Consider the following 16,760-nt stretch of genomic DNA (forward strand, 5'->3'; position numbering starts at 1 on the left):
TTTCGAAAATCTAAATAAACTCCTGGCTAGTCAAAAACCTTTTTATGAAAAGGCTGGATTGGATTTTCATCAAAAATCTAAATCACTTTTGAAAGATCACCTTTTTCAAATATGGCTTCTACTTCGGATGACATAAAATTTCAAAACCAAACTAATCTAAAAAAATAGCAACCAAAAAAGTTTTGTCATTTATACAATTGGGATGGGCATTTTTCTATTCAATGTTTCATATGTGAAAAAATGATTGGAGATAAAGTGTACAAAATAGTTGACAACTACAATGGTCTTGGCCAAAAGAGGTGGTTTAACATTCAAGGATCCAAAAAAATTTGGATACCTAAGGTCACTTAAGATTTTTTGTAGGTGTGTCTAGCATCCAAAAGAAAGGACAACATGTGGTACTTGAATAGTGGATGCTCTAGGCATATGACCGAAAAGTCTACATTCTTTATCAAGCTTGACGAGTATGATAGAGGGTTTGTAACTTTTGATGATAATAGTAAAGGAAAGATAGTGACCATAGGTAAAGTAGGTAAAAATTTCTCATCTTTCATAAATGATATTTTTCTTGTTGATGGATTGAAACACAACTTACTAAGAATTAGTCAATTATATAATCTTGGATATTTGGTTATATTTAGAAAATTAGACTGCTTAGTTATTTGTGAAAAATTTGGTCTAGTTTTGTTTAAGGCAAAAAGATGTAACAATGTGTATGGACTCACTCTAGAAGACTTAAAATATCAAAATGTTACATGTTTTACCTCAATGGAATCTGAAAAATGGGTTTAGCACAAGAAATTTGGTCATACTAATATGTACCAAATTTCTAAGCTTGTTAAGAAAAATTTGGTTAGAGGTATTTCTAATATAAAGTTTGACAAGGATATTTCTTGTGAGACTTGTCAATTGGGCAAACAAACAAAATCTTTTTTTAAGCCCAAAGATGGAATCTCTACCAAAAGGCCATTCGAAATATTACACATTAATCTTTTTGGTCCCACTAGAACTCAAAGTTTGGGAGGAAAGCATTATGGCTTGGTGGTGGTTGATGACTAATCTAAATACGGATGAGTTCTTTTCTTAGCTCACAAAAATGATGTGTTATATGCCTTTTCTTCTCTTTGTACAAAGATTAAAAATGAAAAGAATTTGAAAATTACCCATATAAGAAGTGATCATGGAAAGGAATTTGAAAATCAAGATTTTGAAAATTTCTATGATGAATTTGGGAGAAGAAATAGAAGTCTTCAAGAAATGACTAGGGCAATGCTTTGTGAGAATGAAGTTCCAAAATTCTTATGGGCTGAGGCTGTAAACACAGCTTGCTATATCTTAAATAGAACTACCATTAGAAAAGGGTTAAAGAAAATCCCTTATGAGCTATAGAAAGGAACCCCTCCAAACCTCAAATACTTTCATATATTTGGTTGCAAATATTTTGTGTTAAATAATAAAGACAATCTTAAAAAATTTGACACAAAATCTTATGAAGGTTTATTTGTTGGATACTCAACCATTAATAAAGCTTATAGAGTTTACCTCAAAGAACATTGAACTATTCAGGAATCCATACATGTATCTTTTTTGCGATACTAACTTCATACCAAGTGCTGTCTTAGATAATGATGCAGGAATTGAAGCTGAGGAGAGTCCACAAGTAAATCAAGAAAATGTCAAATCAAGTCCTTCTATGGAGAATGCCAGTTCTAAACCTGCTCCTCAAAATGAAGGAGACATTTTTGTTTTGTCTCTTGATGAAACTAGAAAATTCGGAACGATGAATGAAGCTGAACCAAGTCATAGCCAAGCCAAAACCTTATTTCAAAAGCCTAGAGGGTGGAAGTTCTTGAAGAACTACCCACACGAGTTCATTATTGGAGATCCATCTCATGGAGTCACTACTAAATCCTCAAGCAAGAAGAAAGCCGAAACCAATAATGTTGCTTTCTTATTCCAATTAGAATCTCAAAATATGAAACAAGCTCTTGAAGATCCCTCTTGGGTGAAGGCCACGGAAGAAGAGTTAAGCCAATTTGAAAAGAATGAGGTTTGGACTCTTGTACCTTACCCAAATGGTAAGAAGGTAACCAGTACCAAGTGGATTTCCAGAAATAAATTGGGTGAGGATGGTAGTGTGGTTCGTAATAAGACTAGATTAGTGGCCCAAGGTTATGATCAAGAAGAGGGCATTGACTTTGATGAGTCATTTGCTCCGGTGGCAAGAACGAAAGCAATTTGGTTGCTACTTGCTTATGCTGTCCACAAGAATTTTAAAATATTTCAAATGGATGTCAAATGTGTCTTTTTGAATAGATTTATTAATAGAGAAGTATTCGTAGTTCAACACCCCAGTTTTGAAAACAAAGATTTTTCCAATCATATTTTTAAACTATCCAAGGCTCTTTATGGCCTTAGGCAAGCTCCAAGAGCTTGGTATGAAAGGCTTAGTGCCTTCTTATTGCAAAATAATTTTCTAAGGGGTACTACTGATACTACTTTATTCATTAAAGAATCTAATGATGATTTATTGCTTGCCAAGTGTATGTAGATGATATTGTGTTTGGATTGACAAATTAATCCTTGTGTAAAGAGTTTAGAAATCTAATGACTAGTGAGTTTGAAATGAGTTTGATAGGAGCACTAACATTCTTTCTTGGACTTCAAATCAAGCAAACTCCTAGTGATATTTTTGTTCACCAAGAAAAATATGCCAAATAATTAATAAAGAAATTTGGTTTAGAAAACTCCAAACCAATGGGTACTCCTATGCATCCAAATACAAAACTTGACAAGGATGAAAATGGAAAAGATGTTGATGAAACCCGGTATAGAGGTATGATTGGATCACTAATGTATCTAACATCTTCTAGGCCGGACATAGTTCAAAGTGTGGGTGTATGTTCTCATTTTCAATCTCACCCTAAAGAATCACATCTTTCAGTTATAAAACAAATCATTAGATACATAAAAGGAACATCTGACCTTGGTTTATGGTATCCCAAAACTAATAAATTTTGTGTAGTTAGTTATTGTGATGCAGATTATGCGAGTGATCATGTGGATAGAAGAAGTACTTCAGAAATGTGTTGCTTTCTTGGAAAATTCCTAAATACTTGGTCAAGCAAAAAAGTAAGCCACAGTTGCTTTATCCACAGCTGAAGCCGAATACATTTCAGCTTTCGCTTGTTGTTCATAACTGATTTGGCTTAAAACTCAACTTGCGGATTAAAAACTAAAAATTGATAGTATTTCCTTACTTTGTAATAATGTGAGTGCAATAAATATTTTAAAAAATCCCATGTAGCACTCAAGAACCAAGCACATTGAAGTGAGATATCACTTCATTAGGGAACATGTGCAAAAGAAAACTATTGAGATTCAATTTGTAAAATCTGAAGAGCGATTGGCTGATATCTTCACTAAGCCACTATGTGAAGAAAGATTTTGCAAGCTGAAAAATGCCCTAGAAATAATTGACATTAATTCAGTGGATTAATTGTGCTTTTCTTCTCTTTGTGTTGTTTTGTCTCGCAGGTAGTAGGGAGACGAAATTGGACATGTGATGAACTCTTCAAAAAAACTTAAACATGGCCCAGAAAATTTCTGAATTAGAAATTTGGTTCCAATAGCTCATATGCTTCCACCACTTTTGGGCCTATGTAAGACAAAACTTGTTTAAATGATATGGGCTCATTACTAGTATCATAATATTTTTTCAAGTCTTTCTCTTTCCATTCCATTTCAAGTCATGTCAATCAGAAATTTTTATCTTCCCTCATGACTTGTCACTTCATATTTCATTATTTTAAAATTCAAAAATTAAGTTTTTTTTAAAACGTTTCAATAAAGTCTTTTTCTTTAAAAAAGAAGTTTTTCATTAAGTATTAATGATGGTTTCTCCTTCAAGATAACCTCTTTCTTATCCACTAACCCTCTTCAATGCTACCTCTTTTCTTTAATCTTCCTTCCATCATTCAATACGAGAAAGAAAATAGCCACAAGAAGAAGCATTGGTGCACTCATCCCTCCTCGAAATCCTCCTCACTCCAAACAACCCCAATCTCACACACTCATTCATATACACTCCCATTCATCTTCATCTTATTCCTCTTAACAAAACGAATCCATGGCCACAAAAACAGTTCATCCCAAAGGTCCCTCTGCTAACAAAGGAGCCGATCATCTCGTGGGAAAGGCAGAAAGAGAAAAGGCACCATGTAAGAAGAAGAAGACTATTCACCATCACCTCCTCGTCGCTCTACTGCTCATCCTTCTAGACATTCTGCTCGTCCCTCTAAAAGTCTAAGAAGTCTCATACTTCACGATACTAGAGAGCCTCCACACCTTGACTCTCTTGAGTTCAAACAAAAGTATGGTAAATCAGCACACTCACATTATGATCCCCATCGTTTTGCCAGTTGCATTGACTATGAGTTTCAAAAGCAAGTTATTTCGAACTGAACTCTCTGTTCCTCTTATGTGGTTGATCTTGATGCTCTGTCTGAAAAGGAGATTGATTTTAAAAATAGTTTTTATAATCTGAAATAGACTAACATTTTCAAAATTAGAAAGCCTGTCTATCCAAACCTGGTGCAAGAGTTTTACGCAAATATGCTTTTTCATGAAGGGAAACTTCATTCTTTTGTTAAAAGTACTTAGTTTATTTTAAATTTGAGCACCATTAGTGAGGCACTTGGCTATCAAGACACAGGGGCAAATGTTTATATGTCTAGCAAATGGGATGACTATGTTGGCTTCTCTCACCAAGAAGCCCTGGCTAGAATCTGCAAAAATTTCTCCTCCATGGATGGCACAACTCCCACACACAAGGCCCTAGGTCCTGTTAGGACTCTGTTGCATCACATCATAACTCACATAATCATGCCTCAAAGCAGATCATATTAAAGGGTAACAGTTTGTGACACTCTTGTGTTTTATGCCATTCTAAACTCTATCCCTATCTCATTTGCATATCTCATGATTCGCCACATGTAGGATTGTGTCAAAAGTGAGAAAAATAGCTCTCTTCCTTATGGAATATTTTTAACTTGTCTATTTGAATATTTTTCTATTGATTTGAGCAATGAGCCCGTTGAGAACAAGGTGTTTACTATCAAAGGCGGTGGTGTACCCAAACAGGCTAAAGACAAAGGTCTCAAGGGTACTAAGACTTTGGCAATGTATGAAAGTGAGGATGAAAGCCTTTCCTCTCCCTATGTTGCTGGTACCTCAGATTCACATAAATACTTGATCACTGGGATAGTTAAAGACATTCTTCAAGAATTTGTCTTTATGACCAAACAAATGGTCAGGTCAAGTAAGGAATAGTGAAAGATTGCATTATAAAATGAGAAATCTTTAATGAAGTCTCATGATAGGATCGAGGTATTTTTGAAACATCTTGATTCGATTGATGAGGACCAGGTTATGTCGGACAAAGATGAGGATGGCTTGGACACTGAGGACAAAGATTCTGATGCCGGGTCTTTCTCTCTACTACCTCTGAATGACTTATATTTTGCTGCCTCTGATATCGAAACTTTGATACATTTCTAGTTTCTCTTGAACTTTATTTTAACTTGGATAACTGTAATAACTTTAACTATGTTACACTCTATTTGGTATGCATGATTTGCTATTTTGGCTGTGTTAATTGTTGTTTATGCTTGTAGGTTTTTCCCCTTGATAACAAAAGGGGGAGAAAGGATGAAAAGAAATTGAAACAGAAACAGAACAACATGCTCTATTTCATGCTCTATTTTGGTTCTGATTTGGTTTTGAGATCCGTTTCGATTATGTTTTTATTTTTTTTTTTTGGAATATACTGCCCTGTTTTGTTTGATCATGTCTCTACTGGGATAACATGTTTCCCATCATGATTAGTTTTATGTGCTTATAAGTGTTGAAATCTTGCTCTATTAAAGGAACTAATATTTTGGAAAACTTTGCCTTGATCCTTTTAAATCGGGTTTAGCCTGATCAAAGAAGCTAATAACTGCTAGAATATATGTTAAATATAGGCATTATTTCTATGCATAAATTGTTCAAATCAGGTTGATCAAAGTACATATTAAGGGAGAGCATGGTGATCAAAAGAAAGGAGGAGTATTACGTGAATCATTCATCAAAGGGAAGTGTCTTCTCCTAATCCTTTTCAATTCATTTTAATAATGTTTATCATCAAGAAGGAGATTGTTGAGTTTAGAAAACTAATCCATGTGATGAACAAACATTATAACTGTTGGTTTAACTTATTTAGTTTAGTGTGCAGGAAAAATAAATCAAACATCTTGGCCCAAGAAACAAATAATTAAGCTCACACACTGTGATCCATCATAATTAAAGCCAAGCCCTATCACAAGTTCATGAACCAAATATGAGAAAATAAAGAAATGAGCCCAAAATCCTTCAAGCCTCATACGGTTACCTACTCTCATACCTCAAGAGAATTGAATCCCAAGTTCAATTCACTTTAATCTTACTTAGCTTCCACCGAAAGCCAAAAGTCATCTCTTCTCTCTCCTCCCTCTTTTCACTTCGGTCACGTCATTCAGCAAAGAAGAAAGAAAAAAAAAAGGAAAGTGCAAAAGCTATGGTGGGTTGAAGGACAAAAGGCTTGTTTCCAATTCCAAGCAAGAAGAAAGGGCTATAACCAAGAAGCTAGTCACTCTTCGGTCGGAACACATAAAAAAGTTTCTTTCTCCTTTTGTGCTTCACCAAAGAACCAAGGAGAAATCTTCCAAGCACCAAGAACAGAACAAGAAACAATGAAGAAAACAAAGTCAACTATGGTCAGAAACTCATCAACGCTCATAAATAAAACTTGGAGCCAAAGAAAGGCTCCATGGTTAAGATTGACGGAACTTGAGGAAAAAGGATGAGAGAGAATGGGTGAGTTGCATGCAACAGATTCAAATTTCTCTCTCCTCACTGACGAAGCCGGTGCAAGCTCTATGAAGGAGAAGAAGATAGTAAGGATCTTGAACTAGATTCAACGTTGGAAGCTTCACTCTTCTATAATAAGGGTGAATGGCCAAGGGTTAAAGGCAAAAGAGTAAGAACAAAACACAGAGTTCAGTTCTCATAGCTTCCTAAGCTTGTTGAGTTCTTCTCCTTTATATTATTGTTCATTTAGTATTTTCTTTTTTTCAGTTTAGTATGTCTAAGTCTCATTGAAAAAGGAAAACATAGTGAAGTTTGTAAGAAAAATATAACGAAAGGTAAAAGGCAGTGAGTTAAACTTGGAGAAAAAGCCATAAGATGTTTCAGAATTTCTTTGTACATCTTTCTGTTTTGTTTCATAATCCTGTGAGAATTCCTTTGCAAGTTGGGTTAGCACTTGGTTGTTAAAAATTAGATTGAGTCCTACTCAAATTCAGATTGGTTTAGAATCTGGATTTGTCCCAAATAGGATTGGGTAGATCCTAGAGAAAACATTGGTGTATGTAATGTGTTGAAAAATTTAGTGAAATTCTATCATAATTGTGATGGAGACTGGTCGTAGGCTATATTGCATTAAATAGCTGAACCAGTATACATCTGGGTGTTACTCTTTCTTTTCTACTTCGCTTCTGTTTTCGTTACTCAGGAGACAAAATAAAAATGTTTATCAACTCGATACGAGACAAAAGTAAAAATATCTCTTAAGTTTCTTTGAAAAAGAAAAAGTAATATTCAGCAAAAAAGGAGGCTAAAATTCAACCCCCATTCTCTCAACCACTGATAACCATCAGGAACGTTGGAGGTGATTGGAGGTGGCAAGCCAGTTGAGAGTGGCGTGGGGTTACGATTGTGGAGGAAGGGAGAGTTTTCGAAGGTCCAGATTCAGCCACCAAACTTGGCAAAGATCCATCGGTGATCGGCGCCGCCACTGGTGCTGCTGGTAAGGCATCAGCTTTGCCATCGTTGCCGACGATCTGAGCGTCGTTAGCAATGCCTTATTCTCCGGGATCGGCAATGGCCTCTGGAGCATGCAATTCCTTGGAATCTTCTGCCGCCATCATCGGTTTCTCTGACACACTGCCACCACTACCACTGCCACCCTAAAATTAAGAAAATTATCAAAATTAAAAGCTTAAAAAACTCTAAGCCCATAAAATAATAAATTTCAAGGGGACTTTTAACAAAAGAAATGGATATGAACAACATATGTTTGGGGAACTGGAATTGAGAAGAAAAAGTGAGGGGAATTAGATGAACTTTTGTGTGTTTAGAAGGAGAAGGAAGTTTGTCGTCAAAAGAAGAAAAATGTCGTTTTGCGAAGAGAAATCCACTATTACGTCTCAATAAAACCATCTTCTTATTCTCTTTTTTTATCCTTTGTTCCTTGTTGTTTTCTCTTTTCGTAAGAGGTTAAGCGGCTGAGAGTGGTGAATGATGAAGAACCAAAGAGATGAAGTGAGGGGTTAGGGTTGTTATTAGGGTAGTACATAAATTCAGTTATCTTAAAGAATTGGGATGAAGAAGATGATGAAAAAAGTATTATGAGATTTTTATAAAATTTTTATGGAATCTATTTTTATTTTAATAATTGGATATTTTTGTCAAATAATATTAATCTTTCATGTGTTTAATATTCATTTAATTTTTTCGTTGTTAGTTTTATCAGCGATAAAATCTTTTGATGGTTCTAGTTGAACTTGAGAAGGGGAGGGGGTTGAATCAAGTTGGCTTAAAACTTATAGTTTTAAACTCTGTTTCAGCAGAAGCTCTAGTTGCAGGAGATTATTTCATTTTATCTCATGTACAGAACAAGTAAAGAGTATGGAAGAAGAGAAATAGGCCAGCATGTATCCTGGTTTGGATTCTTTGTGCTATAAATCCTACGTCCAATCTCCACCACAAAATATGGTGAAATTTTTCACTATAATTCTCAGATTACATATACCAATACTATTGAATTACTCCCTAATTCAACTAGTATCTACCCTAAGCTTTCTTCACCAAAGCTTAGCTTCCCATAGTGCTATCCCAACTAGAAAGGGGAATCTAACAGATTCAGACTCCACCCAGTGCTAACCCAACTAGGCAAGGAGAACTAATCCTAGTTCAAAACCAAATTACATTAGAAATCAGTGGCTCTTTTGTATCACTCTTGCCTTTTCTCTCTTGACTTTTTAACCTCATAAGATTAGCCTTTTCTCAACACAGACAATGACACAAGATAGCCATAACACAAGAATCAGAAATTAAGCTTGAGTAGAAGAAAAAGATTTCAGTTTCATGTTAGAGATGATACTCTGCGTGTGTGCTCTCTTTTTCTTGCTTTCAAATGATGGAATGAAGCCTCTTAAATATCTTCAGCTTGCCTTCATTCTTGCTTTTTCCTTTTGCATGTCCTTGTTGCCCGTTGGAGCTGTCACAGCTAGCATGTAGTCCTTCTTCATCATGCTCCACGACCTCTGCTGGATGAGGAGCTCGTCCACTACCTCTATGGTCCTTAACTTGGCTTTCTTCCTTGGCATGCACTCTTTTTTCCTTCTGCTCTAATATCTTTGCTATACGGAGCTGTACCACTACCTCTACTGCTTAGCAAGTTTGTGTTTTGCTCTCCCATTACTGAAATTTGCTTTACTATTTGTCCTTGAAGAGGTGGGAGTGTACCAGCTATCCTTGGTGTATTGTTTAATCCTATTTCTTCCAGCTGTCCTGTTTTGCTCATGATGTAGACAGCTGCCCTTTTTCTTTTAGCAAACACATAGCCATTTAATTGTTGAACGGTGCTATGAGGAGTATTAGTTCTTTACATGGCTGAAGCATATGCTACTCTTGGGCTGAAGCAACTTGAACTTGGACAATTTGGGCCTGCAACAATTAAAACACCCATTAAACAGCATTGGACTTTCAACACAAATAATGTTTGTCATCATAAGTTAGCCCAAAATTAAACTAAGCTTAAGAATCTCCCCCTTGATGACAAACATGATAAAAGAGGATGGTAGAATTTAAAATTAATTGAAATGGGTTAAGAGCACTTCCCTTTGATGACCGTCCAAAGTGTGTAGTACTCCCCCTTAATGTTAGCAGTTCTCTCCCCCTTAATCATGGCTTATATTTTCACCTGGACAATGCTTAAAAAAACAACCAAGACCAAATTTGCAATTTATCACAGTCATAGTGACTCTAGACACAAAGCAATTAACATTAACCATGACACACAACACAGGACAAATTAATCATAATCATAAGTATCAAGCATCATTGTCCTTAACTATCATTGTCCTTAACCCCTAAGCCAAAGCTAACATTCCTTTTCTGTTCTCCCCCTTTTGTCATCAAGGGAGGAAAAGAAGAAACCTGCATAAAATTTGTTAGTGGCTATCCAAAAAGCAGTAATTTAATTATGGGTTATAGTCATCCAAATAAAACATAAAAAGTTTAAAGAAAATAAAAATGAGTCATAGTCACAGATGAGAAAAAAGAGCTAGGCATCAGAGTTGGATTCATCAGAGGTTCCATCGTCATCCCCCTTATTGTTAGTAGTTGTGAGTCCGACCTCTATATCCTCCACAAAGTCCCTCAGAATCCGAATTCTTCCCTTGGTCTTCTTGAGAGCATTTTCCTCCATAACTTAGTTCCTTTTGCGCTCAGCACCATGAGTGAGAAGAATGTCTATTAGATTGATGAACTCCTCAAGCACATTCTTCAGAATGCGTGTCATGACCTTGATGGTGGTGGAGGTTGAAGGGGAAATCAGAGGATCCTCATCAACAGAGGGAACATCAGTGCTGTCATCAGTCTGGCAACGTCTGGGTGCTATTTTCTTTACTGCACCACCCCCTTTTATGTATGAGTTACACTCTTTTAAAATTTTAGCCCCAAAATCAACATTGTAATATTGAAAAATTTTTGTAAGAAGCATGGCATAAGGTAAAGCATTTTTGTTGCTAACACGGGCATGCATATGTCTCACAAGCAAGTATGCAAAAGAAATTGGTGTTTTAGAGAGAAGAGCAAACAGAACCAGTGTGTCACAAAATGAGACACGTTGAAGAGAGCCGCACTGAGGCAGAATGATGTGATTAACAATCCTGTGTAACTGGACACGGATTGGACCAAGAGACTTGTGAGTAGGATTAGTACCTTCTAAGAGAGGGATATTGACGCACACAGTACTCAGAGCTTCAAAATAAGACACATTCATAGTATCGTCCCACTTACCCGATGTATAGACATCAACCCCCCTGTCCTGATAATCTAGGGCTTTGCTTAGGTGGTATTTGTCGAGAATGATCACCTTACCTTTGACAAAAGAAGCGATTCTCCCTTCTTTCTAAGATAGGTTGCAATAGAACTGCTTCACCAGATCAGGATAAATTTTCTCCTTAATGGTCAGAATGGAAATCCATCCTTGACATGTAAAAAGTGGAGTAAAGTTCAAACCTTTCCTACAGAGTTTGTCTAGATTGACAAGCTTAAGAGGACAGAGAGTGCGATAATGGATGTCTTTACAGAAAAATAGGTAGTTCATGAGGTATTGAAAATGACGACGATCAAAGGACTTGTGGAAAAACTCAGCATAGAAGGACTTGTAACCGATGGGATTGGACAGTTTAGGTTCAGAAACTAAGCGAAGAGAAAAATCAATGACTGTACCGTGGGTATGACGAGTCTGTGAAGCAGGAATCTCTTCGTCTTCTTCATGAAGGGTTCGTTTACCTCTGGAGGAACTAAGTTTGGATGAACTTGGCTGAGATGTATTTGGAGGAGGAGGAGTAAGGCGAGGAGCGACTCCAGGGCGTTGTGCAGTGGTCTTAGTACGAGCCATGTCAGGGGTATGATTTGGTGGAGAAGGAAGGATAGAATGAGTGGGAGATTGTGATGGAGAAGAATGTGTGTAGTCAGAACGATGGGTGCCACTGTGAGAGCCTCTGCGGACAGCTTTTTTCTTTCGTGCCATATTTATAGAGCGATAGTTTAAAGAAGATGAAGGAGTGGAGAGTATAGTGTGAATGGATGCATGTAGTGGGGAGTTAATATAAGCCTGGAGGAGTGGAAAGGTTGAGTCTTGGAAAGAGGATAAAAATGCAAACTTTGAAAAGCATTGAAAGTTACAGCTGTAACCTTCGTATGTTTAAAATAAAATACAAAAAGAAAAAAAAGAAAAAATTGAAAAAAAAACAGTTGAAATGAGGCCCAAATAAAAATGAAATGCTATTGCCAAAAAATTTGAGAAAGCAATAATGAAAAAGGCCCAATGGATTCAGTAAAGAAAGCCCATATTTTGTGAACTGCTCCAGCACTTGAGGTCGATCATTCATTGTGGTCAAGTTCGAATCCAGTAGGTTTTATAGTGAATTAATGAAGTTTACTCATCATCTGCCAAAAAATCTCATCGCGATTTATGAGACAATATACAAAAAATCTCAACATCAGAATCATTAAGAGAACAAAGATGAAGCAAGAATGCCCAGTTCAGTCCTTAGTTTGTAGAACCTCTCTTCTATCAAGGGTTTGGTGAAAATATCAGCCAGCTGACTTTCAAAATTAACAAACTGAATATCTAAGTTTCCATTTTGCACATGTTCTCTTATAGAATGAAATCGAACTTCAATGTGCTTTTTTATTGAGTGCAAAACAAGATTTTTGGAAATATTTATAGCACTCATGTTGTCATAAAACAATGGAATATTAGAAACATTCAGCTTATAGTCAGCTAATTAAGTTTTCAGCCATAATAATTGAGAACAACAAGAGGAGGCTACAATATACTCAGCTTCGGCTGTTGAAAGTGCCACTGTAGCTTGCTTCTTGCTTGACCAAACAATGAGTGATTTCCCAAGAAAGAACACATGCCACTAGTGCTTCTTCTATCAATTCTATCCCCAGTAAAATCTGCATCACAGAAACCCACTAATTGAAAAGAATCAGTCTTAGGAAACCATAAACTATAATCAGTGGTACCAAGCACATATCGGATGATCCTCTTGACAGCTGAGAGATGGGATTCCTTAGGCTTTGATTGAAACCTTGAGCACACTCCAACACTTTGGATGATATCAGGCCTTAAGGAGGTTAGATACATCAAAGAGCCAATCATCCCCCTATAGCGTGTCTCATCAACATCTCTAGCATGTTCATCTTTGTCAAGCTTGATATTTGGATGCATGGGGCTTCCCATTGGCTTGGCATAGTCCAGCCCAAATTTCTTGACAAGTTTCTTTGCATATTTTTCTTGATGAATGAATATCCCTTCTGCAGTTTGCTTTATTTGCAAGCCTAGAAAGAAGTTGAGCTCTCCTATCATGCTCATATCAAATTCATTGGTCATAAGCTTAGCAAAATCTGCACACAAATCTTCATTAGCAGAACCAAAGATAATATCATCAACATAGACTTCCACAAGAATAAAATGATCATGATAATTCTTAATAAATAAAGTGGTGTCAGTGGCTCCTCTTTGAAATTTGTTTTTCAATAAAAATGAGCTAAGCCTCTCATACCAAGTTCTAGGAGCTTGTCTTAAATCATATAAGGCTTTAGCGAGTTTGAAAACATGGTTAGGAAAAGTTTTGTTTTCAAATCCAGGTGGTTGAGCCACATAAACCTCTCTATCTATTATGCCATTGAGGAAAGCACACTTTACGTCCATTTGAAATAGCTTGAAGCCACAGTGAGCTGCATAAACAAGGAGCAATCTGATGGCTTCCATTTGAGCTACAGGTGTAAAGGATTCATCGAAATCAATCCCTTCCTCTTGATCATATCCTTGAGCAACCAATCTAGCTTTGTTGCGGACAATGGTTCCATCTTCACCTAATTTGTTTTTGAAAATCCATTTAGTGCCAGTGACTTTCTTTCCATTTGAGTGAGGCACTAAGGTCCAGACCTGATTCTTCTCAAACTGTTGCAATTCCTCCTCCATAGCTAATACCCAAGATGGATAAGCAAGAGCTTCTTGGATATTTTAAGGTTCAATCTTTGATATGAGAGCTAAGGTATTGGTTTCAGCTCTTTTCAAAGATGATCTAGTTGATATTCCTTTGGAGGGATCACCAATTATGAATTTTTCAGGATAGTTTTTCAGAAACTTCCACTCCCTGGGCCGTCTAGTTTGGGTTGAGGATTCAGGTTCCTCTTGATCAACAATGGCCTCTGCATCAGTATTTTCTACAGCAACAGGAGATAATTCCAAATTGTCTCCTGTAGAATTGGGATTTTCGATGCTAACAGGTGCAACTTCATGAGAACTTGAATTTTGTGGAACTGACTCAGCTTTCTTGGACAATTCAGTTTCAAAACCTAGACTATCATCAATGCAAACACTAGGAACAGTGTTAGACTCACAGAATGTGACATGCATGGTTTCCTCAACAGTTTTGGAGTTCTTGTTATAAACTCTATATGCCTTGCTATGAGTGGAATAACTTAGAAAAATGGCTTCATGTGTTTTAGGATCAAATTTTCCTAAATTTTCTTTGATATTCAGTATGAAACACTTGCAGCCAAACACATGAAACTAACTAAGATTTGGAGGATGCCATTTCCAAAGTTCATATGGGGTTTTCTTCAAAAACTTCCTAATGATGGTTCTATTTAAAACATAGCAAGCTGTATTCACAGCTTCAGCCCATAAGAACTTGAGAATTTCATATTCACATAACATAGCTCTAGCCATTTCTTGTAAACTTATATTTCTTCTTTCTACAACACCATTTTGTTGAGGTGTTCAAGGACAAGAGAAGTTATGTGATGTGCCTAGTTCATCACAAAAAGATTCAAAGTATTGATTTTCAAATTCTTTGCCATGGTCACTTCTAATTGAAACAATTTTTAAATATTTTTCATTTTGAATCTTTTTACTGAATTTTTCAAAAACAGAAAATACTTCATGTTTATGAGCTAGAAAGAACACCCAACCAAACCTAGTATAGTCATCCACAATTACCTTGCCATAGCTTTTCCCTCCAAGACTTTGAGTCCTAGTTGGTCCAAACAGATCAAGATGCAACAACTCTAATGGTTTCTTAGTTGAGACGTCTTCCTTGGGTTTGAAAGAGGTTTTTATTTGTTTACCCATTTGACAAGCATCACAAATGATGTCCTTATCAAATATTATATTAGGAAGACCTCTTACTAAGCCTTTCTTTATAAGCTTAGAGATTTGGAACACGCTAGCATGTCCTAATCTCTTATACCACATCCATTTTTCAGATTCCATTGAAGAAAAACAAGTTACATTTTGAACTTTAAGATCATCTAGTGTGAGACCATAAACATTGTCACTTCTTTTGGCAACAAACAAAACAGCCCCTGTTTTCTCATTAATGACTCTACAATCAGATTTTCTAAAGGTTACAGCATATCCAAGGTCACATAATTGACTTATGCTCAATAGATTATACTTTAACCCATCAACTAAGAAAACACTATCAATGCAAGTAGAAAAATCTTTGCCAACCTTACCAATGGCAATTATTTTACCTTTACCATTATCTCCGAAAGTGACAAATCCTCCATCATACTTGTTGAGTTTAACAAAGAAAGTATCCTTTCCGGTCATATGCCTTGAACATCCACTATCAAGATACCACATGTCCAATTTCTTTTTGGATGTAAGGCAAACCTGCATGTTCTTCAACTAACCTTAGGTATCCAAATCCATTTAGATCCTTTGATGTGAAATCTTCTTGGTTGCCTAAGAGCATTAAAATCATGAACAACTTTATATAATTTACTATCATTACCAAAAGACTTAAGAAAGATGAAACATTGAGGAGGATCATGACCATTTCTATTGCACTTGTAACAATGATTTTTGCCCACTGATTTCTGAGCTCTGCTGAATCCTTTTGGTTTGAAAAACTTGGAAGAGGAGGCTTTAGATTTTTGAATATTTTGTTTGAAAACATCTTATTTTCCTCTTTGAATCCAAGTCCAGATTTTTTAGACCTAAACCTTTGACAAGCAAGCTGTTTGTTCAGATTTTGAGAACCTTGAATAAACTTTGCTAAGTCTTCATTCAAAATTTTTATTTGTTCATTCAGCTTTTTGTTTTCAGAAATTAAATCATTGGAAGCAGTAACTTTATGCTTGAGTTTGAATTTCTCTAATTCAGCACGCAAAGCACTATTTTTTTCGTTTAAAAAATTTTCATTACAGGTTTCAGTTGCCTTAACCTTTTTTAATAGAAGATCATTTTATGTCCTTAATGCCTCATTTTCTTTCTTACATTTAGCATACTTATCTAAGAGTTTCTTAGATTCCACAGTAATGTCTATGATAATGTAATGCAATTCATCAATAGATAGATCAGAGAGATCTACCTCATCTTCATCATGATCAGCCATCAGACATAGCTGAGCTTCTTGGTCTGAATCCTTAGAGTTGGTGTCGTTCTCCAAGTCTTCCCAAGTTTCCATCATCACCTTCTTTTTGTCTTTTCTGGATTTTTCACCTTTCTTTAGTTGAGGACAATCTAACTTGAAGTGACATGCTTCCTTGCAGTGGTGGCATGTGAACTTGACTTGATCTTTCTTGAACTCTTTGGATGAAGAGCTTCCTTTGCCTTTGTTTTTGAATCTCGGTAATCTTCTCATTTTTCTTGCAAAGGGCACCATTTCTTCATATGAGAAACTGTCATCAAATTCTTTTTTCTTGGCTGTCATTCTTGATTTCAGTGCTATACTTTTCTTTTTGTCATCTTTGTCTTGAGACATGTGAGTGGTTTCATAGGCCATCAGCTTGTCTCTTAGCTCATCATAGGTGATTTTGATCAAATTATTCCTTTTAGAGATGGCTGTGCTTTTTACTTTCCA

The 16,760-nt window shown here is 36.1% G+C and overlaps 1 protein-coding gene across 1 annotated transcript; it reads right to left on the reverse strand.

Moving 5' to 3' along the window:
• Positions 1-12,703: 12,703 nt before the first annotated feature.
• Positions 12,704-13,867, reverse strand: LOC140182182 (uncharacterized mitochondrial protein AtMg00810-like). The gene is made up of 2 exons (XM_072228314.1): positions 13,615-13,867; positions 12,704-13,338 (listed from the first exon to the last, which is right to left on the reverse strand). Exons 1-2 carry the CDS (start codon positions 13,865-13,867, stop codon positions 12,704-12,706), a joined length of 888 nt encoding a protein of 295 aa, XP_072084415.1.
• Between the last annotated feature and the right edge of the window lie 2,893 nt (positions 13,868-16,760).

Source organism: Arachis hypogaea, chromosome 19 (genome assembly GCF_003086295.3).
Source record: "Arachis hypogaea cultivar Tifrunner chromosome 19, arahy.Tifrunner.gnm2.J5K5, whole genome shotgun sequence".
Classification (NCBI taxonomy): domain Eukaryota; kingdom Viridiplantae; phylum Streptophyta; class Magnoliopsida; order Fabales; family Fabaceae; genus Arachis; species Arachis hypogaea.

What these genes read in the sequence shown, in the direction of transcription:
- LOC140182182 (XM_072228314.1), bottom strand. Translation starts at nt 13,867, where the DNA reads ATGGAGGAGGAATTGCAACAGTTTGAGAAGAATCAGGTCTGGACCTTA. An exon ending in CCTTGTTTATGCAGCTCACT is followed by an intron (nt 13,339 to 13,614) that starts GTGGCTTCAAGC and finishes TTCTTGTGGAAG; the next exon opens with TCTATGTTGATGATATTATC.